At 31.3% G+C, this 23,754-nt stretch overlaps 3 protein-coding genes and 1 long non-coding RNA gene across 6 annotated transcripts; 1 reads left to right on the top strand and 3 right to left on the bottom strand.

Annotated features, from left to right (window-relative positions):
• Window positions 1-1,200: 1,200 nt before the first annotated feature.
• LOC129285421 (uncharacterized) lies at window positions 1,201-5,100 on the top strand. Of its 2 annotated transcripts, none has more exons than XR_008587198.1 (3): window positions 1,201-1,474; window positions 1,554-1,643; window positions 4,701-5,100. It is a non-coding gene; the product is annotated as an uncharacterized LOC129285421 (long non-coding RNA). The 2 variants fall into 2 exon arrangements; XR_008587197.1 differs by having other exon boundaries at window positions 1,211-1,474; window positions 4,856-5,100.
• On the bottom strand, window positions 2,951-5,063 carry LOC129285420 (uncharacterized). Of its 2 annotated transcripts, none has more exons than XM_054921119.1 (3): window positions 4,611-5,063; window positions 3,433-4,065; window positions 2,951-3,345 (listed from the first exon to the last, which is right to left on the bottom strand). In XM_054921119.1, exons 1-3 carry the CDS (start codon window positions 5,054-5,056, stop codon window positions 3,096-3,098), a joined length of 1,329 nt encoding a protein of 442 aa, XP_054777094.1. In that variant the 5' UTR covers window positions 5,057-5,063; the 3' UTR covers window positions 2,951-3,095. The 2 variants fall into 2 exon arrangements, with proteins under 2 accessions (XP_054777094.1, XP_054777095.1); XM_054921120.1 differs by having other exon boundaries at window positions 3,433-3,543.
• A 4,414-nt stretch (window positions 5,101-9,514) lies between the features above and the next one.
• Window positions 9,515-10,745, bottom strand: LOC129287308 (F-box/kelch-repeat protein At3g06240-like). Its single transcript, XM_054923521.1, has one exon. It carries the CDS (start codon window positions 10,684-10,686, stop codon window positions 9,577-9,579), a length of 1,110 nt encoding a protein of 369 aa, XP_054779496.1. The 5' UTR covers window positions 10,687-10,745; the 3' UTR covers window positions 9,515-9,576.
• A 9,304-nt stretch (window positions 10,746-20,049) lies between these two features.
• Window positions 20,050-23,413, bottom strand: LOC129285062 (uncharacterized). The gene is made up of 4 exons (XM_054920604.1): window positions 23,355-23,413; window positions 21,755-22,428; window positions 20,560-21,195; window positions 20,050-20,471 (listed from the first exon to the last, which is right to left on the bottom strand). The coding sequence occupies exons 2-4, from the start codon at window positions 22,423-22,425 to the stop codon at window positions 20,084-20,086; spliced, it is 1,695 nt and encodes a 564-aa protein (XP_054776579.1). The 5' UTR covers window positions 22,426-22,428; window positions 23,355-23,413; the 3' UTR covers window positions 20,050-20,083.
• Window positions 23,414-23,754: the final 341 nt, after the last annotated feature.

Below are 23,754 nucleotides of genomic sequence, written 5' to 3'. Positions count from 1 at the left end.
TTTCAGTTACAGAGATATTGCATATTTTTTTAAAAAAAAATTGGGGCAAAAAAGGATCTTCACATGCATTAAACACCATAATGAACAAAATGTTTTACCAACCGAAAAAAAAAAAAAGAATTGCAACACCAGATACTGTTACTGGACATTCTTGTAGAGTAGAATATGCTCCTAGATAGCACTATAATGCCAGTATGGACAAGCAACCCACAAACCACACAGTTAATCAGGATTCAAAAGCTGATAATCAACCTAAAAAAACATAGCCTAACCAAATCCCTCTGCATCTCCTTCCTGAGAGCCAAAGCCTCTCACATGAAGATGGATGTTGAATAAAAGCCCCTATACTAGTTTTCTAAGAAGCTGACAACTAACAAGTTAGGATGTGCAATCCTTTTTTTTTTTTTTTTTTAAGTAAGCAGCATGTGCAATCTTTATCTTCACGACAATACCAAGTAATAGTAAAATATAGGATAATTTGGGTTTTACTATTATTGATTCCAATAGTATAACTAAATCACAATATAAGAGAGGAAACCGATTTCAGTCATCAAAATGCTTGCCTCAAACACATTCAAGCACAAACTGACAATAAAAAACAGAAGAAACCACAGTTATAATTAACAGGCTCTTGAGAGGTCAAATCTTTCACAAACCTTCACTCAAAATGATACAAATTCTCTTCCCTTGACTGAAATGAAGGTTCTATATCATAAAATCTATCATTAATAACTGCTAACACTGCCTAAACCTTTGGCTGCACCTAATTTTTGCTTGTGCGCCAACTCAACACATTACACTTACGGTTATGAAACTTGGGATAAGTCTCTTGACTACTAGGCTTAGCTTTCCTAGATCTTCTAGTATAGGTCTTGGAAAATGACTTGTAAATCTTTTTTGAAATTTTAGCTATATCATAATGCTTGTTGCAAAAGCGTGAAAAAGCAATTTTGGTGAATAGAGCAGTGAAGGTCAATCATGATTAAATAAAACATATGGATAAGAAATCCTTGCAGAGGGGGAAAAATTAAGCTGATGAGAGATAATATAGTCAATTGTGGGATGCAAGATCCTTGTCATGGTCTATTATCATCTCTTTGGCAGTGCTTGAGGGAAGAACAATGAGAGATAAAAAAAATAAAGTCCAAAAACTGGTGTTTATTATTCAGTTCCATCTACCAAAAAGGGCCATAAAGTATAAAAGGGAAAGGATTAAAAAAAGAAAAAGTACAGCCCAATCAAATTCAGCCAACCAAACTTTGGTTGTGCAAAATGTTGTCGGCCAAGGGCTCAAATCAGATCCAATGTCTACGGCTGCGGAATTGAAGCGGGCGAGGAGCTCCGTTTTGATGAGGAGAACAAGTGACTCCGGTTGCGGACTTGCATCGGCGATGAAGGCTAAAAGCCATTGTAGCGTTTATTGGAGACATTCTTGGGCAAAAAGGGTCGATAGCTATGCTTTGATTTTATCCAGGTTAGAGAGATAATGAGCTCCCCTTTATAGATGATATGAAAAAAATAACTTTGCCTCATATCTGTATTTGGTCCGACAGTCATTAGAAGATGAAGCTTCCAAAATAGCGTGCTGCTTGTTCAATGGTGTTGTCCTGTTAAGAATGGGTCTTTCTGTTTCTGAATCCCAGGTACATATTTCTTTCCAAAAGAACTTAGCATGCTGAAATTTCTTCATTTGATGAAAGAGATTGGGTTTGTTGGCCTGGTGCACAGTAGAACTTAGTTCACACTTTCCATGGGGTTTTTTTTTAATCATTCAATTCCGACCCATTTAGCGTGCAGAGACCGAAATCGGACTAGCCTTTGAACTTTGAATAAACGTAAGTTTGGTCCACAATATTAGTTTTAACTTCTAAATAGATATATATATATATATACACACACACTGAAATGGTAGGAAGTAGAAGAGAGAAGAAACAGAGTAGAACAAAGGAGAAATAGGGAGAGAGATGAGACAGAGACAAGAGATAGATAGAAGAGAGGATAGAGACTGAACAATATTTTTCAGATTCAATCATAAGCGTAGCCTCAGATTACAATTAAGGTCCATCATATAGGTTCCCAAATCCTTTATTTTCTGCAGCAACTAACTAACCTCAACTAACCAACCAAATATTCTTTACTTCTTTATTTATCCTCTTCAAATTATAAACTTACCAAAAAAGTTATACCATTCAACCCAAAATTAAATTACTGATTGAGAAGAGTTTATCCTTTTCCCTTAGTATCTTGAGGAAAATTAATTTTCATTGTCAGTGGAACATACTTGTGTCTCATAAAATTAAATCACTTATTTATATGTACTTTTGTTAAAAAAAATTTCATTTATTATAAAACTACATTGGGTGGAAAGTTAAAATCTGTATATAACCCGCAATCCTAACCATCACCTCCACCCAAGATTATTAGTTATAAAACTCTCTTATTTCTTAATCTCCTTCCATACCCACAACTCTAGAGATCTTCTCTGTTATAAAGCAATCTTCCACAAATGAAAAGTATTTAGGCCTCAATACCTTGGAAAGACTGCCTGATTCCTAACCCCCCCCCCCCCCCAAAAAAAAAAAAAAAAATCCTTCTTCAAGCGTATTTCTTCCCATCTGACCAAGTGAATGTTTTTCCTTCCCAGCGTGTGAAATCAGCCCAAATCTCCAAGCTTCAAGCTTCTTAAGTAATTTTCCTAGAATTTCTTCACCCATAATATTTTTATCTTTGCCTGAATCAATATAAGTCCCTAAATATTTGCCTACCTTGGAAGCATACATAATACCCCAACAATCTGCTAACTCTTTCCTCACGTAACAAGCTACATGAGAACTATAAACCGTAACTGGAGGATGATGTGCTATAAAATTTATTGAACTAGAATGTACAATACCATTCATGAAAATGATCACATCAATGTCATTGTATGCTATAAAATTCGTTGGAGAGTACAAAGAATCTTTACACAAGAAAGGCGCTGGTTGGGTACCCAAATTGAAGGGACCGATTAAAATTTAAGCGATTTTGTGGGATACAAGATTCATCTATGGGAAGACTTGGAGGAACAATCAGGTTTTGAGGATATGAAGAAGCCATCATTTGATTTTGTTGTTGAGCTTCAACATAAACATCATGAATGGTGATATCATGGATGCTTTTTCTTTCTCTCTTTTTGTTCCCTTTCGTAGTAGGATAATCCTTGTTGTTGTTCCCTTTCTTAGCTTGGCGATTAAAGTATTTCTGAGCATGACTGGCAATCTGAGTTGGCGTCCTGGTCCGCACAACATTTTGGAAATGTTCTTCCAATCTCCCTTCCTATATCTTTGCAATCCGTCCACAAATAACCTATAATAAGAAAGCCAAAAATAAAAATCAAGACATTTATGATAAAAAAGAAAAACAAGAAAACAAAATCAAATGGCATGCACGTACAGGTGTTCTTCTTCAGTCCATCGGGTTCCCTTGTTGATTTGGGTATGGATAGTTGTTGGTGCCTTTGAGTTGAATGGAGATTGATTCACCAATTGTTGCCTATTAGAGAACCTAGGGTCGAATGAAAACACAGATGTCAACTGTGACAACCCTTGATGTTGGGGAGTTGAGTGAGCATAAGAAGGGTCCAATTCTGCCATGCAGGCAGGATTTGCCTTCGTGATATTTTGTGAGTTAGACTGATTTAATGGAGGTTGAATTTGCATTGGAACAGTTGGCCGATACATTGGGGTTGAGTGATGCCTTGAAATATCATAAGGAACCTGTAAGTTAAATTGATGCACTAGCTGTGATTGGTGCATTGGAACCTCATGTGAAAGATTTTGTGGCTCTAATTGATGCATTGATGGAATGGCATGGTTCTGGTTTTGATCCATAGGACGGACAAGCATGTCTGTGGTAAAATCATATATACTGCCTCTTTCACTCTTTTTGTTGACTCGATTAGCTTGGTGTTCATAGTATTTCTGAGCATGACTAGCTACTTGAGCTGTTGTTCTTGTTAGCACCACATTTTGAGAAATGGCAGTCCATTTTCCCTTCCCATATGTCGTCAATCCATCTAGGAAGCGTCTGTTAAAAAAAAAAAAAAAAAGCAAATAATATTATATTATTTAGTAAATGTTGTACATATGTTTATTAATTTCCATTATGTCACCTATGATCCCCCATTTTAAGTGTTATTACGGCATTAAGCAATTATCTTCACTACTATATTAGTATTGAAATGGAATAAATTTTCCTATTGTTCTATACATCCTCTAAGTAATAAAAACATACAAGAGTTCTCTCCTATCTGCTCTCTTTAGTTTTATAGATAAGTTATCTCAGAAGGAATGGATGATTTATTTTATAAGTCATTTTCTATAAAAAAAATGAGTTAATTCTATGTCTAGAGTAAAATATTATAAATAAAAAATTATTTTTAAAAATGATGCATTTAAATGAGAATAAATTGATAAATTTCTGTCTACGGGAGGAAGTATTATTTTCATTTCACTAATTTCTTAGCAACTTAGCCAAATAAGTTCATAAGAAAAGTCATCCAATTAAAAACACTCCAAGATTAAAGCGAAAAAAAAAAAGCAATTGAAAAGGAAAGATATCTAGATACATACATGTGTTCAGCCAAAGCCCATTTTCTTTTCTTGGTGCCAATATTGTTTGGTGGCTCCAAGTTCAATGAAGTCTGATTCATTGAATTCCAGTTGGAAGGCCAATTCTCTGGATGTATGGGAGGAACTCGAGCTTGACCCACTTCATTCTCACATAGTGGAGCTTGATTTGCTTCATTCTTGTCAAGTGGAGCCTCACCTGCTTCATTTTCATATAGCAGAGCCTGACTTGTTTCACTCTCGTCTAGGGGAGTCGGACCCTCTTCATTCTCATCAAGCAGAGCTGGACCCACTTTTCTTATGAACTCGAGTGCGGTGTTCAACACTCTAACAATGTCATCATGAGCATTCTTGTCTAGTGGAGCCTGACGTGTTTCATTCTCATCTACCAGCGGCTGACTCGCTTCATTCTCGTCAAGCGGAGTGTGTGCATAAAATTCCATTGTCATTTTTTGGACCTGTGAGTATATCAATTCAATTCTATGTTAATTTAGAGCTTTATGAAAAATAATTACTTCAATTCCATGCTAATAACTATAGGACCAAATAACAAATTATTTGGGTAAATAATACACACACTCTAAAAATTATATTCTTTATCTATATTTATAGTAATTTATATTTTAATTTATACTATATTTTTTGTAAATTTATATTAGACGGGTTTTACTTAGATTAATATTTTTTAGGTTTTAGTAAATTTTATTATTTTTATTAATTCAATAAAAATATTTTGATCTTAAACAGGCACAGTCAGAATTGCTAATGTTTTTCTCTTCACCCCCTAAGATTTGTTTTTTGGCCCATCCCAATTTGCAGACCTTAATCTGTAAGAATGAAATTCTTTTTTTTTTTAAATGCAGATACAGATTTTTATTTTTATTTTTTTATAGATAAAACCTGACTTGTTTTCATCACTATTCACGTGTAGCATGGAGAGTTTTACATTTGAAAGGATTGAAAAGAATGGAACATGCGTACGCTTATGATGAGTTGAACCAAATAACAGGATTATACGTTTCATAAATTTTGATCATGAGATATCGAGAAAATTAAACAAATAAAAATCAAGTTCATGATTATGCAAAATATTTCAAGGAAAAAAAAAAAAACTTATGCAAAACATAGTCGGACATAGATGTTGAAAAATAAATTATAAGATGACAGCTGCAACATAAACAAAAGATTTCATAGTTCTTCCTCATGCATCCACTCAAGCATATATGAAAGTTAAGAAATATGGAGTTAAGGCTTACCTGTATGAGCAATTAACGAAAACTATACTCTTGCACTTCGAAAGTCTTTGTAGAGATTCCTGATCAACTTTGGTAGAGAAATTGGATAACTCTTCTTCATTATTTATACCTATTTTTAATATAAAGGAGAGAAGAAAATAATTAAATAAGTATTTTAAATAGTTTTTTATTGGATGTTTAAGTAATTTTTTTATTCGATACAGTTATAAAGAATCAGATTTCTTTTTTTTATGAACCAATAACTATGTGAGTTCAACTGGACATATGTCAAACTCCAATTAAAATTAAATTAAATTAAATTAAACTATTAACGAATTTTATTCACAAATTTCACGTATCTATTTACCTTTGTTCAATGTTTATTTATATAATAATCTGATTGTAACTGCAAAATAAATGCAACTCACGTAATAAAGATTTAGTTTGAGATTATCAAGTTCATAAATTTCACTTATTTCCTTCTCAATTTACATTATTTATATTTTAATCTAGAAAAGGTGAACAATATATATTTAATTTCGATAGAGTTAAGTTAAAAATATATTTTACAAATATCTTTTGTTCATCGTATCGGATTTGGTCAATGGTCATATTTAACTAGTTGGTTATGGTGTGAAAAAAATCTAAAATTTTATTCAAAATAAATATAATTCAACTATTTAAATTGAGATTATCAAGTTTATAAATTTGACAAGTATCTTTCTCAATTTTTACACATCTTTTTCGGTTTTTGGAATAGAATTATTTATTTTTAAGCTAAAAAAACAATATATGTATATAATTTTAAATAGAGATAAGTTAGAAACATCTTTGACAAATATCTGTTGTATAGCTATCATATCGGATTTGGTCTTAGAGATTATATTTATTATTTTAATTTAAATAATAATTTACCCCTTGTCTAACTTTTTTAATACTTTTATTTTTTTTAAAATCTAAATCCATTTATTCTAATTTGATCGGAAGTAAGTAGTTAAAGTATACAAGTCTAAGTATTTTAAATTTTTTTACAAGAATCTTAATTTTTTTTAAAGAAAACATATTATTTAATTTCTTTCTTCTAAGATAGAAAAGACGAAAATAATTTTGGATACAATTTTTGGGAATTTTTTTGGATACAGTTAATGTGAAAAAAAAAAGCACACACACACTAAGTAATGTGAAATTAAAAAAATTTTCAATTGATTTTGAGAAACTAAGTAATAAACTGTTATATAGTTAGTAACAAATTTTAGAAGATAAATATTAAACTCCTTTATTTAAAATGACAAATTAAGATTTGAATCTTTATTGAAAAATGTAATTATATTTAATGTTTAACTGTACTTCAAGTAAAATTGTCTCTTTAAGGAGTAGAGCTGGAAAAATGTGGGTGTAAGCTAAAAAAGCCTGCTGAATGGTAGATTGAGATTTTTTTTATTTTTCAAAAATTATAATCTTTACATTTTTTTCTCATATACATGAAATTATTTTTACACTTATAGATTATTTTTCTAAACGACAATTTTACAAGCTTAAAGCAGTGAGACAAAGAAAGAATCAGTTCAAGTATGCAGCATGAATATGAAACCATATATTATATTTCATACTATTGCAAATTTTATTATTTTCTTTTGCGTGATTAATTCTTTTAAATTTTTATTTATATTCATACCATAAATTCATCAAATAAATCTCTTCTATCAATCGGCTCTACTTGCACTGACAAATAATAATAATAATAATAATAATTATTATTATTATTATTTCTCTTTTTCAACATAAATAGCTGGACAAGTTAAAATTAATTAATGTTTTAAATTTCTAGAATTACTCTCAATGGAATTCATTAAATATAAAATAATGAGTTATTAAGATTTTTTTAATTAGTTGGAAAATGCTAAATCAAGAAGTATTATATAAAGTCTCATAATAAAAATGATAGAAAAGTGTCTTACAATCATTTTGAGAGAGAGAGAGAGAGAGATTTATAAATATTTATTCAAGTATTCATTAATCTTTGAAATCTTTTACCATTATAATTACTTTCTCACATCTAGTTCACCTAACTTTTTTTAATTAAAGAAGCAACTCCTTTTAAAAAAAAAAACAATTTTCATTATTTTGAGGGAAACTAATATCTAAAAAAATTTAACTATAAAAAATAAATAAATAAAAAAAGGGTTAGCTAGCAAGTTGTGTGGGTAAACCCATGGTAAACTCGGGTTAGGCAATGGAGTTTTAAAAAAAACTAACTTCTAAATGAGCTCTCATTTTGCCAATTCAACTCACCATATTTTGGTAGGATAGACTCTTGCTCAATCCATATTATCACATGTAAATAGAAGCACACTTGCACACGACTAAAACAAGTATATATACATATAAAAAATACCTTTAAAACCATTGGATAGAAAAATCCAGTATTGAATATATATACACACGCATTAATCATTATAGATAACCGGGCATCAAGGGTTACAAGCCAAATGATCTAAACTATCATGTGTTCAATTCCACCAAATGTGCTTCAATTCATTAGTAGTGAGAATGAACAAAAAATTGAACAAATTTAGCTCCATCAAGTCAATTTAACATCACCAATGACTCTAGAACCAATTCAAGCCATGCAAACAATTTCATGCCTCCAACAAGTACAAGGCTCTTTGAATAGTCGAAAATACAGTAACCATCATCGCCACATTTGCTAATCTCAAATCTCTTCAACTCATTCCTAGTGATATTTAACATAGTAATTTTTGGTTCATGATTCCACTTTAGATGTTCATTTTCACTAACAACAATACCATCATCACAAACAAGATGATTCCTCCAAATAGTCTCTGGACGTACCAAGCAAAGCTTCAGTATCATAAATCCATCTTAAATAGATTTGGCCACCTATCGTACCTCACATAAGAAAGGATTTCTATCCGAATAAAACACTATATTTGATAAAATGTATCACAAATCAGACCAAAAGTCTAGTTTTGTTATAAGTCAAGCACAATGCTATCCCTGTAACAGCATAAAAAAATTTTTCAAAAAAAATTGGTAAGCTAAATGGGGAAGGAGAACAATGATGATAGATACTGTAAAAATAAGATATTTCCAATCTTTGCACAAGGATTTAAATATGATGTGTCCTTACAAGAAGTCTTTTGAAAATGTCAAAAATAATATTGAGATAGGATATATATATATATATATATATATATATATTTCTTAGTGCTCGAGGGAAGAAGGAATTACTCATAAGGAAGTGAGAAAATTGAGTTTGGCATCAAAAATTTGATCTACATGAGGGCAATTCTTTCCAAATAAGGTTAATCCTCCAATGATCTAAAGAGCACATACCCTCTTGCAAGATAAGAAACAACTTCCATCAACCATTGCATTTAATACATTTCTCCACTACGAATGAAAGGAAGAGGCAGGATGTACAATTTTTCTTCCCTTGTGTGAATGATATAAAATCGTTGTTATATTACGTGGACAACAAATCCAGCCTAATCCAAACACAATAACTGACTTATATATCCATAGCTATCATTGAAAGAGAACTGAACAGCAAAATTTATACGTATGCATCAAATGAAGTTAGAAACACCTAGTAGTATATATGCATGCGCATTGATCATTCTAGATAACTTCTTCAAAGGGCATCAAGGATTACAAGTGCGGTCATTACTATTAGTAGTGAGATTGAACAAAATAGAACAAAAATGGCTTCATCATTCTACAAATAGCACACACAATTTATTTCCTCCAATTGGTACAAGGCTTTCTGTATAGGTAAAAATCCAGCGACAACCATCCTCACATTTGCTGATATCAAATGTCTTCAACTGATTTGTACTGATATTTAACAGGGCAACTTTTTCTTCAACAATTGGTTCTTGATCTGGGTGTTCATTTTCAGTAATAATAAAATCATAAACAATTTGATTCCTCCACATAGCCACTGGACGTACCAAGCTTGGAAAGAGATGGTTACTGTATTTCTTGGCCCAAGATACACCAGTACCATCCTCCATGACCCACAATTCACTCAAGTCTTCCGTAAAAGGAGAAGAAAGCACAGCAAGTTTGTTCTCGTGCACAGTAAGACTAGTGAATGAAGTAGACCAATCAGGTATTGGGATCCATTTAAACACTTCATTTGCTATGTCAAATGAAACTATCCCATCGTTATAATTTCCTGTATTTTCCTTCCACAGAAACCCAAACCAATACATAGACCCATTAACAGTGATGCTCCCAGAACGAATACCTATGTTTTTTATCCCACATTCTACTTTCTTCCATGACCCTGACCTTAAGGAATACACTGCGACCGGCAAAACATCATAAAGATAACTAGAATCATAAGGGACCACTATCTTATAATCATTAAGAATTGGACTGAAGCCAAATCCTGCATTGCGAGGGCTATCTTCAGACAGCACTGTAACAGAGGGCACCGGTCTGACCTCTCTAGTCGCTGGATTCCACAATAAAAAGCAAGGAAATCTATTACAAATACCGACTAAAAGCAATCCATTGCTGGAACCGACGACTCGGAAGGTATTCGAGGAATCGATTAAAGGGGCGTTGTCAACTTTCTTGAGTTGCATCTCACAATCGAGCAACCACAAGTCCTTCGGTTGGAGAAGAAGAGAAGGATTTTGACTGGTGTGATTGAGGTGTTCTTGGATAAAAGATGGGGTCTTGAAGAGATTCCTCCACTGTTTGCATACACACCGAAATCGGATCAGCGATTTTGCCGGAAGTCGTATGAGAATGTCTCTGATGATTTCTTCGGGAAGAAATGGCATATCTTCAGCCATTACCTTATCCTTCATGGTGCTCGACTGGAAAGAACAGATCTCTGAGAGGATAGCGTTCCGATCAACTGGATCACTACTTCTCTGGGCTTCTTCTGCAGAAAAATTTCGATGTGTCGCATCGCATTCTTGTGCTTTATATTTCAGAATAAATGATTTAATACAAATTTCCATTATCATAAAACAAATTTAAAACTTGGAGTAAATAAATTGACTTTCTTTAGAAGATTTATAAATTTTAATTTGAATTGTCAGATTTAAAATTCTCAAATCTCACATTTTCATTAAAATCTTTTGTTTAAGTAGTTTAGATTATTTCAAATATATGAAGAGAAAATGAATTAAGATTCAAAACGGAACCAAACAAAAATGAACATAACACATTTATTTATATTTTTTAATTGATAAAAAAGAGAAAAGATAGAAATAATAATTTAAGTTTTTAGGCCAAGCTCAAAAATTTTTTATGTTTGGGTTGGCTCAAAAAAGTTTGAGCCAAGTGTGATCAAGTCTGAGCTTGACTCAAATACTCAAATAAAAAAAAAATTATATTTTTTAAAATATATAAAATATAATAAATATTAATCAAAATTCTAATTTGATTGAGAGAAATTACTTAAATTATACAAATTTAAGTATTTTAACTATTTTTACAATAATCTTAACTGTTTTGTTTTAGAAAAAATTGTCAAAAAAGATTTGACCAAATTTTATTTTGCTAAGAAGACTTAAAAGAGATTTAATATTGAAGTCCTTCATTTGCATTAATTCATCAAACCAAATGACTATATTACCCCTAACAAAATCTCACTCTCTCTCAAAAATTCTCTCCTCTAGTGAGAGTTTCTCTAATCCCTTGGTAAGTGTTTGTCTTAATAACATCTCTCGCTTTCGTTGAGGAAAGTGAGTCAACATCTTGAGCATTGCTTTAGTGTGTGAATCATGCCATTGGTACCACTATTGTGTTTTCAATGTTGTTTGTGCATATCAAGTGTTGAGCTCTTGGTTTTGAAGATTGTGGAAGAGCGAGGGAACAACAAGGAGCTTATATTTTGATTCAAATTCAAGGGCTTTTTCTACTCCTAAGATTAATGCATCAATCATCAATAGCAGGTCAATAACATCTATAACTTCTTCAAATAAGGTACTCTTCACTTTCCAAAACAAGTAATCATCAACGAATGATATTTTATTATTTATAATTTATTATGATCAAGAGAGTCGATCAAAAAATCTCATCAAAGAGAGAGGGATTTCAATAGAAAAAAAAAATCGAGCAAATAGAGTGGTTAAAATATTTAAGTTTTTTTTTTGTGCTCGTTTTTTTCCCCTAGGATTTATGTAACCCCTTATATTCTATATGCTATTTGATTTTCTAGGTTCCTTACCTTGTTGAGTGGTCGTAATATTTAAGTTTCTTTTTGAAGCTCTTTTTTTTTTATCTCTTTCCCTTTTGCGGTTTAGTGTGTGGAATATGCTTCTGGTGTTCTTAAAGTTGTGAGTGATGAGTAATGTGAGATGGTCTGTGCTTAGCATTTTTTTTTTCACCTTTCTTGTTTCATACATTCATGATAATATTACACTTGGCAACATTCTTTCATAAGCTTTTGCATTTTCAATATGAATCTATAAATATTGTTTGCACTTCTATTTTTTTCTTCTCTGTTACACTTGATTGCAACCATTGTTAATTTCTTTCAATATTGCCTACTATGCATATTTGTAATCATTGGACATAGACCAATGATATGTGTTAAAGTGTGAGCATCACTGATGTGGATTGTGAAATTTATCTTCATTTGCGAGAGCCAAAGAAGTCAAAAACTAAGGATTTGAAAAGCAATAGATGATTAAATTAAGTGACAGATAATTAAAATTCAAATGCATAAAGTGAAAGAATTGTTACATATGATTGAAAACTCGTGTTTCTAATATTTTAAATTGTAACCAAATGACTTTGTTTGACATATTGACAATGAATGACCTTTATTACGTGTTGACATAAAATTATTAACAATGAAGGACCTTGTATGAAGTATTGATAATTTAGGACCTCGCTCAACTTTTGTTTTTTAATTAGTAAGGGCATTTTTGTCATTCAGCCCTCAACAATTATTGACAATAAAAGACCTTCTTTTGAAACATATCCCAAGTCCTTATAGGCGAATAAATTTATGGTGGAGTCATTTTGGGCAATTTTCTCTTTGTTTTAAGAAAAATATTATTTATAATTTTGGATAGCATTCATATAAAAGCAAACACAGTAAGTAATGTAAAATTACAAAATATTTCAATTAAATTTGAGACACTAAGTTATAAATTGTTATGTAGTTAGTAACAATAACAAATTTTAGAAGATAAATATTAGACTCCTCTATCTAGAATGACAAAATAATTCAATTTTTTTGGGTTATCAAATTTTTTTTTAGGCAAATTAGGTTTCAAGAGTCCTAATAGCTTATTGAGTTCAGACATATCTTAAAGCTTAAAGAATATTTATAAAAATATTGTTGCAAATTATCTATCAGTAAGGTACCTACATTGACAATGATATTTTCATCCAAAGTTTTACTTTCAAGATAAAAGTATTTGACATTTAAAATGAAAATATTTAACGTGCAACATTAAAAATAAGAAGAATGGCATATAAGGACCACATGACAAAATTCATTGCTTTTTTAACCTCAAATTTAGCTAAATGCCTTTACAAAGTTGGTGTTATTGCTTAGTAGCAAATTCAAAATCTAAATTTTAAATATATGAATTTGAAATGTGATTATTGTAAAATCACTTGTAAATTAGTTTGAAAATTATGAAAGTTTTTATAAATTTTAAAAGATCACTTGTAAATCCTAAAAAATTAATTATAAATAGTGAAAAACAAGTGGCAAATCAATTTTAATTTTTTTGACAAATTCAAATACTTAATAACTTGATTTGTAACTAATCACAGTCCTATAATTAAACTTCTAATATTTATAATCAAGGGACAATTTATATTTAATTTCTTTAATTGAGTCTAGTCTAATGTCTCTCTCTTTCATTGACTTATGAATCAATTTTATTTTTTAATTTCTTTCGTGTAAGTCATCCCAATTAACATGGTGGATCTTCTCATTCTCAAGCTTTATTTTTATGCATTTTAAAACTTCCCGTTTTTCCCCAATATTTGTGGTGGCAAAAGCATTACTATCATTCAAGAAGGATATATATATATATACACACACATATATATTTTATGTATGTATGTATGTGTACGCATGTATTTTTAAGGATGAAAACCTTCCATGGAAATGTAATTACGAAATGGTGGGAGAATTATCTATTAATTGGTGTGAGTGGCAAATGAATTTTCATTACTTAAACAAATAGTTGGAACTCCAAATCTTAATCTTTGTGTGTGGCAATTTAGTTAGGAGAAGTGTATCCATTACTTTCCGTATCTTAAGTGAGATGTTCTCTACTATTGACAGAGCCTACAATTCCTAATTGCATGCATGCTTTAATCTTCCTTTTCTATGCATTTTCAAAAAAGGGATAAGAACGAGAAACTCATTAGTCAAGTAGCAATTTTCTTTTGATGATTTTTGATGACAAGATTTTATGGAACTCAAGCACTTAATGCTACAGTTGCAATAGCGTGGAGGGAAAATGACCTTCTCCAATTTTCACCCGCTAGAGTTGAGTTTAACCAAAAAAAAGCTAGTTATTTATAATATGATAAATTGAGATTTGAATCTTTACTAAAATATATGCTTACATTTAATATTCAATTATATTTTGAATAGGGTTGTCTCCTATGAAAATAGAGTTGGAAAATCACGGGTTCAAGCTAAAAAGGCCTACTTTACATGAAATCATTTTTTTACTCATAAATTGTTTATCTAAATGTCAAATTTACAAGTTTAAAGCAGTGAGACAAATAAAGAATTATATCAGTTTAAGTCTACTTGAATATGAAATCATATCTTATATTTCCAGCGATTGCAAAATTTGTTATTTTCTTGAGTAATTAATTCTTTTAAATTTTAATTTATATTCACACCACAAATTCATCAAATAAATATTAGTTCCTGTTTAGGTATTCAAATCTCGTCCCTCATGTAACAATTTAGTTGAAAGTAATTTACCTTTTGCACTTTAGATGAGAAAATCTTTTCCATTGACCTAGTCTACTTGTACTCGTCGCCAAAAAAAGAATTATTTCTCCTTCTCAACATTAACTGAAAAAGTTAAAATTAATTAATGTTTCAAAATTTCTAGAATTACTTTTAATGAAATTCATTAAATAGAAAATGATGAGTTAATAAAAATTTTGTTTAATTAGTTGAAAAATACTAAATAAATAATTATTAAGAAATTATATGAAGTCTCATAATAAAATGATAGAAACAGGGCGAGGATCTTCCCCTCTTCCTTTCCTTCTTTTCCCTTTTTAACTGTTAGATCAATATATTTAGATAGTTTAGATTTGATATCCTATAAAATTATTATTAAAATGTTATATCATAGACAAATTTAAATGATAAAATTAAAATTGCTCAGATTTAATATGAATAATTTTAAAAAATATAGTAAAAACAAATAAATTAAAATAAAATATTTATAAGAGATAAAATTTAAATTGTCCAAATCTTAATCTAATGGTTAAAAATTAAGAAGATGAGGAGAGGATCTTCTCACATAAAAAAGTGTCTTACAATAATTTAAAAAAAAGGGAAGGAATGCTTTATAAATATTTGTTTAAGGATTCATTAACCCTTGAAATTTTTTATCATTATAGTTACTTTTTCACTTCTAGTTTGTCTATTTTTTTTTTGTGCCAAAGGAGTGGATCCTCTACAAGAAAACCATTTTGATTACTTTAAGGAAAGAAAGTATCTAGAAATGTAATTATAAAAAATTTAAAACTTTAAAAAAGGGATAGTTCGCTAATTGTGCAAGCTAGTGATGGACTCAAAATTAGACAACGTGAGTTGAAAAAGGCACACCTCAAATTATCTTCTATGTTGCCAATCCAACGTGCCATATGTTGGCGGGATCACACAACCCATATTACTACATGGAAATATGAGGATACATGCACACAATTAAAACAAGTAAAAAAAAAAAAATTCCCACACCCACTTAACTTCCTGTGTTTTTGGCATTCTAAAGTATCTTGATCTCACTTAAATCTGGTATTCTTGTAAACCAGATTCCTTTTTGTGCATCCCTTTGAGTAATTGAATCATTTTTCACTAAACAAAAAAGATTAAAAAAAGAAAAAGACCTTTAAAACCTTTGGTGTATTACGTCCACAACAAATCAACCGGATCCATACACCAAGGACTAAATTATATACCCTTCTTTAAAAGAGAGTAGAACAGCAAAATTTACAAACGAAATGAGTCTAATAGAGATAGAAAAATTCGGTATTGAATATTATACAAGCATTGATCATTGTAGATAATTAGGCATCAAGGGTTACAACTTACAAGCCAAATGATCTAAACTATCATATGTTCAATTCCACCAAACTTGCTTCAACTGAACAAATTTAGCTCCAGCAAGTCACATTTAATGACTCATGCAAACAATTTCATTCCTCCAACTGCTATAGTTGAAAATAAAGTGACCATCATCTCCACATTTGTTCATATCAAGTGTCTTCAACTCATTCATTGTGATATTTTTTTTGGTCAAAAAAGAGCCAATTTTATTAATATAAAAAAAATTAAGTACAAATACCAATAGCCGAAGCGAAAGAGAACACTCAAAAGACCGATGAATACAACCTAGCACACCAGAACTCCCAAAAACAGCAAAACAGAAACAGCAATAACAACAAAAAGAAAGAACACTAACAGTATAGCAGAAAAACCAAACTAACCAATCCCAATCTTAGTAAAACCAGAAATGCAATTCCTTGTATCCATAAAGTTTCCATTAACCAGATCAACCTTCAACACATCGCACAGGAAAGATGGTGCTGAACACAGTCACCCATGGGGTCCCATCCCCATTCTACCGACAACTGCCAACAAGTCAGCAGCACCATTCCCTTGCCTTTCATCAGCTAATAGAAAAATCTCAGATACAATAACTTTGCATTGCTTGGTTTGAATAGAAAGAAAAGTGGGAAGAAAATAAATAGAAGAGAAAAAAATTAAGAAAAATTTCTAAAAATAATATTTTTTTTTATTACTTTGGGGAGTTTCTTTTCACTATATTTTTCTCCTTATCCAAACTAAGAATAAAAGTTATATTATACATTGAGTCAATCTTAATTTAATTGATTGCTTAAATCACTAAACCATCATCAGAACTCCATATCAAAATTCAAAAGAGATCTCTTGACCTTCTACCAGACTATTATATAGCTGCAATTTCGCAACTGGATTTAAATAATAAAACATATAATCAAAAGAAGTGGAATGAAACCTCCATATTAATTGAGTTGTAATATTTTTATGTCCTTCAGTCAACCATTGGCTATATGCCAAGGGAACATTTAAACACATTTTGTTGTCAAATGATCTATGTGAATTTCGATTATGGAGTCTCTTCCAGAACTCATTAGGACCTGAAATTTTTATTTCTTTTCTCAAGCGCCTGCTCTCCATCATCACTCTTTAATATTTGGTTGGTGCTTGAGGGATATGGAGAGAATCAATTCTTAATTTTTTTGCCACGTCTCAACGGTTAGGCTTGGTTTGGATAAAGGAGAAAGCAAGGAAAAAATAGAGAGGAAAGAAAGCTAAAAAAAAGTTTTAAAAAATAATACTATGTATGAATCAATTTATAGGACACTTTTAAATAAAATCACACATATTATTAAAACTCATTAAATATAATTTATAATTTTAAATTTTCAAAACAAAACACGATATTTGAAAAAGCATATCACTGGTTAGACCAATAGTCAAGGCTAACAGTGATGCATTATTGGCTAGGATTCAAGAGAAGAATGTGAAAAATGAAAACTCGTTACAAGATCGTGTCCAGTAGATAAAAAATTCGATTAGTAACTTGATAAACAAGGATTTGTTGGCCATATTGGAGAAATCCGTGAAGAAGGAAATGGCTGCAGTTGGACCAGCTGTAGTTCGAGCAATGAGTCCTGCTATTGAGAAAACAATATCTTCAGCTATTACAGAGTCCTTCCAGGTCAGTTTATGTCAATTTTCCTTGTAGAAATTAGAATAGAGTTGTCTTGTATCTAAGTGACATTACACATTACAGAGAGGAGTGGATGATATGGCGGTGAACCATCTTGATAAATCAGTTAGTTCAAAACTTGAAGCTACCGTGGCTAGGCAAATCCAAGCTCAGGTACAGACAACTGATAAACAGGTGCTTCAGGTATGTATTTAATTATCTTACTTTATCTTTATGATGTACATAAAATTAATTGCTTCTTCATATCATTAAGGTATTTATTTTTTCTTCATGAGGTTCATTCTATTTTAAGTGTTAATAACTTCTTTTGTAGGATGCGCTCAAATCAATTTTTGAAACATATGTAGTTCCTGCATTTGAAAAGTCATGTAAAGCTATTTTGAGCAAATTGATTCCTCATTTCAAAAAGGCATGGTTGAACATACCTCTGCAGTGCAGCAGCACCTTGAATCTGGACATGCTTCATCGGCAATGGCTCTAAGGGCTTTTTTATCCTTTTTAATAATTTTATAATTTTTGTTATTCTTACACTACACAATTTATCATAAAGCAGATCTTGATTTGGTAGTTGGTATGTCTCTGTTCATTGAATTTGTTTTCATTGATAACCCCATTTAATACACATGTAAATGTTGGGATAAATAGATGGGAGGGGAAACTTCAGCTTCATGAAAATAGGAGACTTGTCCGATGAATATTAGAGTTTATTACAGATGAGACTATCTACTGCTATTGCTATATTTGTCCTTTTCTTATGTTGAGGTTTAGGAGGGTAAGTATTTGTGCTGTCTCAGTTGAATCAGCACAGTAGTGGCTGGCATTGGATAGGAGTTGGGAGAGTTATTGTGTCCAATGAAACTCAAAGACAAGAGTAAACGAACTCTGAATGTGATGCATAATATATGGGTGCTAATGGGAAAAATTTTGATTTTGTGAATTGATTTTGAGGAAAGAGTAATAGAGAAAAGACCTTTGTGGTAGTCTTTAAGATATTGAAAGTTGACTGCTTACTATGGACAGCTAGAAGACCGTGTCTGTGATTTTTTATGCTTTATATTGTGTAAATCCTAATCTCTCAAAAATAAATCACCTAGTTTCTTGTTTCAGACTTTACATAAACCTCTGTATTTAACTACTGTATTCCTAATTCTGCATAATCCTCTGTATTTAAAAATCATCGGTATCTTACCTAGATAAAATGTCACAAAAAATCCACAAACAATATATTCATCTTTGAAAGAAAATTGAATAACCTCATGTTGTAGATGGGTAGGTCACATGAAGCTACAAACATCTGGCATTGAATATCTACATTACCATTCTAGATAAAATCTAAAGGGCATCAAGCCATATGGGTACAAAATGATCTGAACTGTAACAGGTTCCTTACCAGCAAAATAGCTTAAAGTAGATCTGCAGTATGATAATTAAGATTTAGCATCAAAGCTCTTCAATGTGTTTGTTGCCAACAACTACCAGGATTTCAACATAATATAAAGTATCATAAGCGATGCCATTTCTCGGGATAGCAAGGTTCTTGAATTCCTTAGTAAAAAGAGATTGACCAGAACAATATTCTGTTCATTATTCTGCACTTCACATTCAGTTGCACCATTGAGTTTGAGCAATGGAATGAAATTGCAGACAATTGCAGGCAATATAAGCTATGAGAGTCGAGTTCATTCCATTACTATATCCGGATTGATGAATGCTGGATGCAGATATGCAATGATAGATGATTGTAACTTTAGTTGGCTTGTCTATGATATCAGGTTATTATATCCAGTTACTATGTGTGAATTATTTAGGACTTTGGTGTCTTCAACAAATGAAAATCATTCAGGCCTCAATACCTTGGAAAGACTCCATAATTCCTAACTCTCCCAAATCCTTCTTTAAGAATATTTCTTCCCATATGAACAAGTGATTGTTCATCTTTCCCAGCGTGTGAAATCAGCCCAAATCTCCAAACTTCTCAATTAATTTTCCTAGATTTGCTTCATCCATAATATTTTTATCTTTGCCTAAATTAATACAAGTCCCTAAATATTTGCCTATCTTGGAAACATACACAATACCCAAACAATTTCCTAGCTCTTTCCTCACGTAACAAGCTGCAAGAGAACTATAAACCGTAACTGGAGGATGATGTGCTATAAAATTTATTGAATTAGAATGTACAATACCGTTCAAGAAAATGATCACATCAATGTCATTGTATACTATAAAACTCGTTGGAGAGTACAAAGAATCTTTACACAAGAAAGGTGCTGTTTGGGTGCCCAAATTGAAGGGACTGATTAAAATTTAGGCGATTTTGTGGGATATAAGATTCATCTATGGGAAGACCTGGAGGAACAATCTGGTTTTGAGTATATGAAGAAGCCATCATTTGATTTTGTTGTTGAGCTTCGACATAAACATCATGAATGGTGATATCATGGATGCTTTTTCTTTCTCTCTTCTTGTTCCGTTTCGCAGTAGGATAATGCTTGTTGTTGTTGATCCCTTTCTTAGCTTGGCGGTTAAAGTATTTCTGAGCATGACTGGCAATCTGAGTTGGCGTCCTTGTCCACACAACATATTTGGAAATGTTCTTCCAATCTCCCTTCCTATATCTTTGCAATCCATCCAGAAATAGCCTATAATAAGAAAGCCAAAAAACAAAATCAAGACATTTATGATAAAAAAGAAAAACAAGAAAACAAAATCAGATGGGCATGCACGTACAGGTGTTCTTCTTCAGTCCATCGGGTTCCCTTGTTGATTTGGGTATGGATAGTTGTTGGTGCCTTTAAGTTGAATGAAGGTTGATTCACCAATTGTTGCCTATTAGAGAACCCAGGGTCAAATGAAAACACAGATGTCAACTGTGATAACCCTTGATGTGGTTGGGGAGTTGAGTGAGTGTGAGAAGGGTTCAATTCTGCCATGCAAGCAGGATTTGCCTTCATGATATTTTGTGAGTTAAACTGATTTAATGGAGGTTGAATTTGCATTGGAACAGTTGGCTGATTCATTGGGGTTGACTGATGTCTTGGAATATCATAAGGAGCCTGTAAGTTAAATTGATGCCCTGGCCGTGATTGGTGCATTGGAACCTCACGTGAAAGATTTTGTGGCTCTAGTTGATGCATTGATGGAATGGCATGGTTCTGGTTTTGATTCATAGGGTCCACAAGCATGTCTGTGGTAAAATCATATATGCTGGCTCTTTTGCTCCTTTTGTTTCTTCGATCAATTTGGTGTTTATAGTATTTCTGAGCATGACTAGCTACTTGAGCTGTTGTTCTTGTCAGCACCACATTTTTAGAAATGGCAGTCCATTTTCCCTTCCCATATGTCGTCAATCCATTTAGGAAGAGTCTGTTAGAAAACAAAAAACATATAAGAAAGGTCATTAGTCATCATATTATTTAGTATATGTTATAAATATGTTTATTAATGTCCATTATGTCACCTATGATCCCCCATTTTAAGTGTTGTTATAGTATTAAGCAATTATCTTCACAAATATATTATTATAGAAATTAAATGGAATAAATTTTAGTATTGTTCTATACATCCTCTAAGTAATAAAAATATACAAGAGTTCTCTCCTATGGACTCTCTTTAGTTTTATTTATCTTCCAGAAGGAATGGATAAGTTATTTCGAAAGTCATTTTGTATATTAAAAAAAAGGAGTTAATTTTATGTGTAGAGTAAAATATTATAAATAAAAAATTATTTTTAAAAATGATGCATTTAAATAAGAATAAATTAATAAATTTCTATCTGAGTGAGGAAGTATTATTTTCTTTTTACTAATTTCTTAGGAAATTTGCCAAATAAATTCATAAGAAAAGTCATTCAATTGAAAACACACCAAGAGAAAGAAAAAGAAAGCAATTGAAATGAAAAAAGAGAAAAAGTATAGATACGTACATGTGTTCAGCCAAATCCCATTTCTTTTTCTTGGTGCTAGTATTGTTTGGTGGCTCCAAGTCCAATGAAATCTGATTCGTTGAGTTCCAGTTGGAAGGCCAAGTGTTTGGGTACATGGGTGGGACTTGAGCCTGACCTGTTTCATTCTCATTCAGATGAGCCTGACTTGCTTCATGCTCATTTAGGAGAGCCTGACTGTCTTCATTCTCGTTAAGTAGAGCCTGACCTGTTTCATTCTCGCCTAGGAGAGCATGAAACAATTCATCCTCTTCAAGTAGAGTTTGATCTGCTTCATTGTCATCAACTGGAGCCTGACTCACTTCTTTCATCAACCCAAGACTCTCACATAATGATATAGAAATTGATCTAAGAAAGTCCTTGTCTAGTGGAGCTTCACTTGCTTCATTTTCGTCTAGTGCTACTTGACTCAATTCATTCTCATCGAGTGGTGCTTGACCCATTTCATTCTTGTCACGCGAAGCTTGACCTGCTTCATTTTCGTCTTGTGGTGCTTGACTCACTTCATTCTCACCAAATAGAGACTGACCCGCTTCATTCTTCAACCCAATATTGTCATCACAAAACATTGTAACAGTTGATTCGGGATCTTTCATAAGCTGCTCATACTCATATTCATAGTCATAGTCCATGTCACTCCATAGTAGTTCCATTGTCTATATCAATTCAATTCTATGTTATTTCAGAGATTTATAAAAATAGTTACTTCAATTCCATGCTAATAACTGTAGGAGCAAATAACAAATTATTAGGATAAATGAATATATATATATATATATATACATACTCTAAAAATTCTATTCTTTATCCATATTTATACTATATTTTTGATACATTTATATTAGACGAGTTTTACATTAATTTATATATTTTAGGTTTTAGTAAATTCTATTATTTATATTAATTTAACAAAAATATTTTGGATAATATTTTAAATAATTATGAGAAATAAATATAATTTCCCCCTGTCGCTGCTCTTGAAAACTAACCTGCTTTTTTATTTATCTAATAGCCTAAACTGGATCACTTGATCTTAAACAGGCATAGATAGAATTGTTAATTAACGTTTTATTTATTAAAAAAAAAGAAGAATTGTTAACTTTTTTTATCTTCATCTCCTAAGAATTTTTTTTTTGGCCGGTCCCAATTTGCAAACCTTGATCTATAATTATGGAGAGTTTTTATTTTTATTTTTTTATTTTTATACAAGCACAGATTTTTATTTTTATTTTTTTGATAGATAAAACCTGGCTTGTTTTCATCACTACTTTTACATTTGAAAGGACTGAAAAAGATAGAAGGTGCTTTCGCTTGTGATGAGCGAAACCAAACAGCAAGGTTATATGTTTCATAAATATTAATAATGAGATATCAAGAAAATTAAGCAAAGAAAAAATCAAGTCCATGCTTATGCAGAATATTTCAGGAAACAAAGACTAATGCAAAATATAGTAAGACGTAGATGGTAAAAAAATTATTAGATGATAGCCACAACACAAACAAAAGACTTCATAGCTCTTCCTCGTATATTCAAACATATATACATATCAAAAAGTAAAGGAACATAAGGTTAAAGGATCACCTGAAAATTTGATGAAAACTATACTCTTGCACTTCGAAAGTCTCTGGAGATTCCTAATCAACGTTGGTGGAGAAATTGAATAACTCTTCTTCATTATTTACACCTATTTATAATATAAAGGAGAGAAGAAAATAAGTATTTTAAATAGTTTTTTATTGGATGTTTATTAAAAGGAATAGTTTTTTTATTAGATACAGTTATAAAGAATCAGATTTCTTTGTTAACTAACCAATAAGTATGTAAGTTCAAGTAGACATAAGTCAAACTCAAATTCCAATTATATTAAATTAAACTATTAACAAATTAGAGAATTCACAAATTTCACATACTTTTTTTGTTCAATTTTTATTTATATAATAATCTAGTTTTACGTTCAAAATAAATGAAACTCACGTAAAAT

The sequence above is a fragment of the Prosopis cineraria genome, unplaced genomic scaffold, assembly GCF_029017545.1.
Source record: "Prosopis cineraria cultivar Desert tree isolate PC_DT_omini unplaced genomic scaffold, ASM2901754v1 PC11, whole genome shotgun sequence".
Taxonomy (NCBI): domain Eukaryota; kingdom Viridiplantae; phylum Streptophyta; class Magnoliopsida; order Fabales; family Fabaceae; genus Prosopis; species Prosopis cineraria.
This window is presented reverse-complemented; position numbering and strand designations above follow the sequence as displayed.

Excerpts from the sequence above, each read along its gene's own strand:
- LOC129285420 (XM_054921119.1), bottom strand. The coding sequence starts at position 5,056 with ATGACAATGGAATTTTATGCACACACTCCGCTTGACGAGAATGAAGCG. Across the intron at positions 4,066-4,610 it reads TGGGCTTTGGCTGAACACAT|ACGCTTCCTAGATGGATTGA; the intron begins GTATGTATCTAG and ends TTTTTTTAACAG. Across the intron at positions 3,346-3,432 it reads TGGACTGAAGAAGAACACCT|GTTATTTGTGGACGGATTGC; the intron begins GTACGTGCATGC and ends TTCTTATTATAG.
- LOC129285062 (XM_054920604.1), bottom strand. The coding sequence starts at position 22,425 with ATGGAACTACTATGGAGTGACATGGACTATGACTATGAATATGAGTAT. Across the intron at positions 21,196-21,754 it reads TGGGATTTGGCTGAACACAT|ACTCTTCCTAAATGGATTGA; the intron begins GTACGTATCTAT and ends GTTTTCTAACAG. Across the intron at positions 20,472-20,559 it reads TGGACTGAAGAAGAACACCT|GCTATTTCTGGATGGATTGC; the intron begins GTACGTGCATGC and ends TTCTTATTATAG.
- LOC129287308 (XM_054923521.1), bottom strand. The coding sequence starts at position 10,686 with ATGAAGGATAAGGTAATGGCTGAAGATATGCCATTTCTTCCCGAAGAA.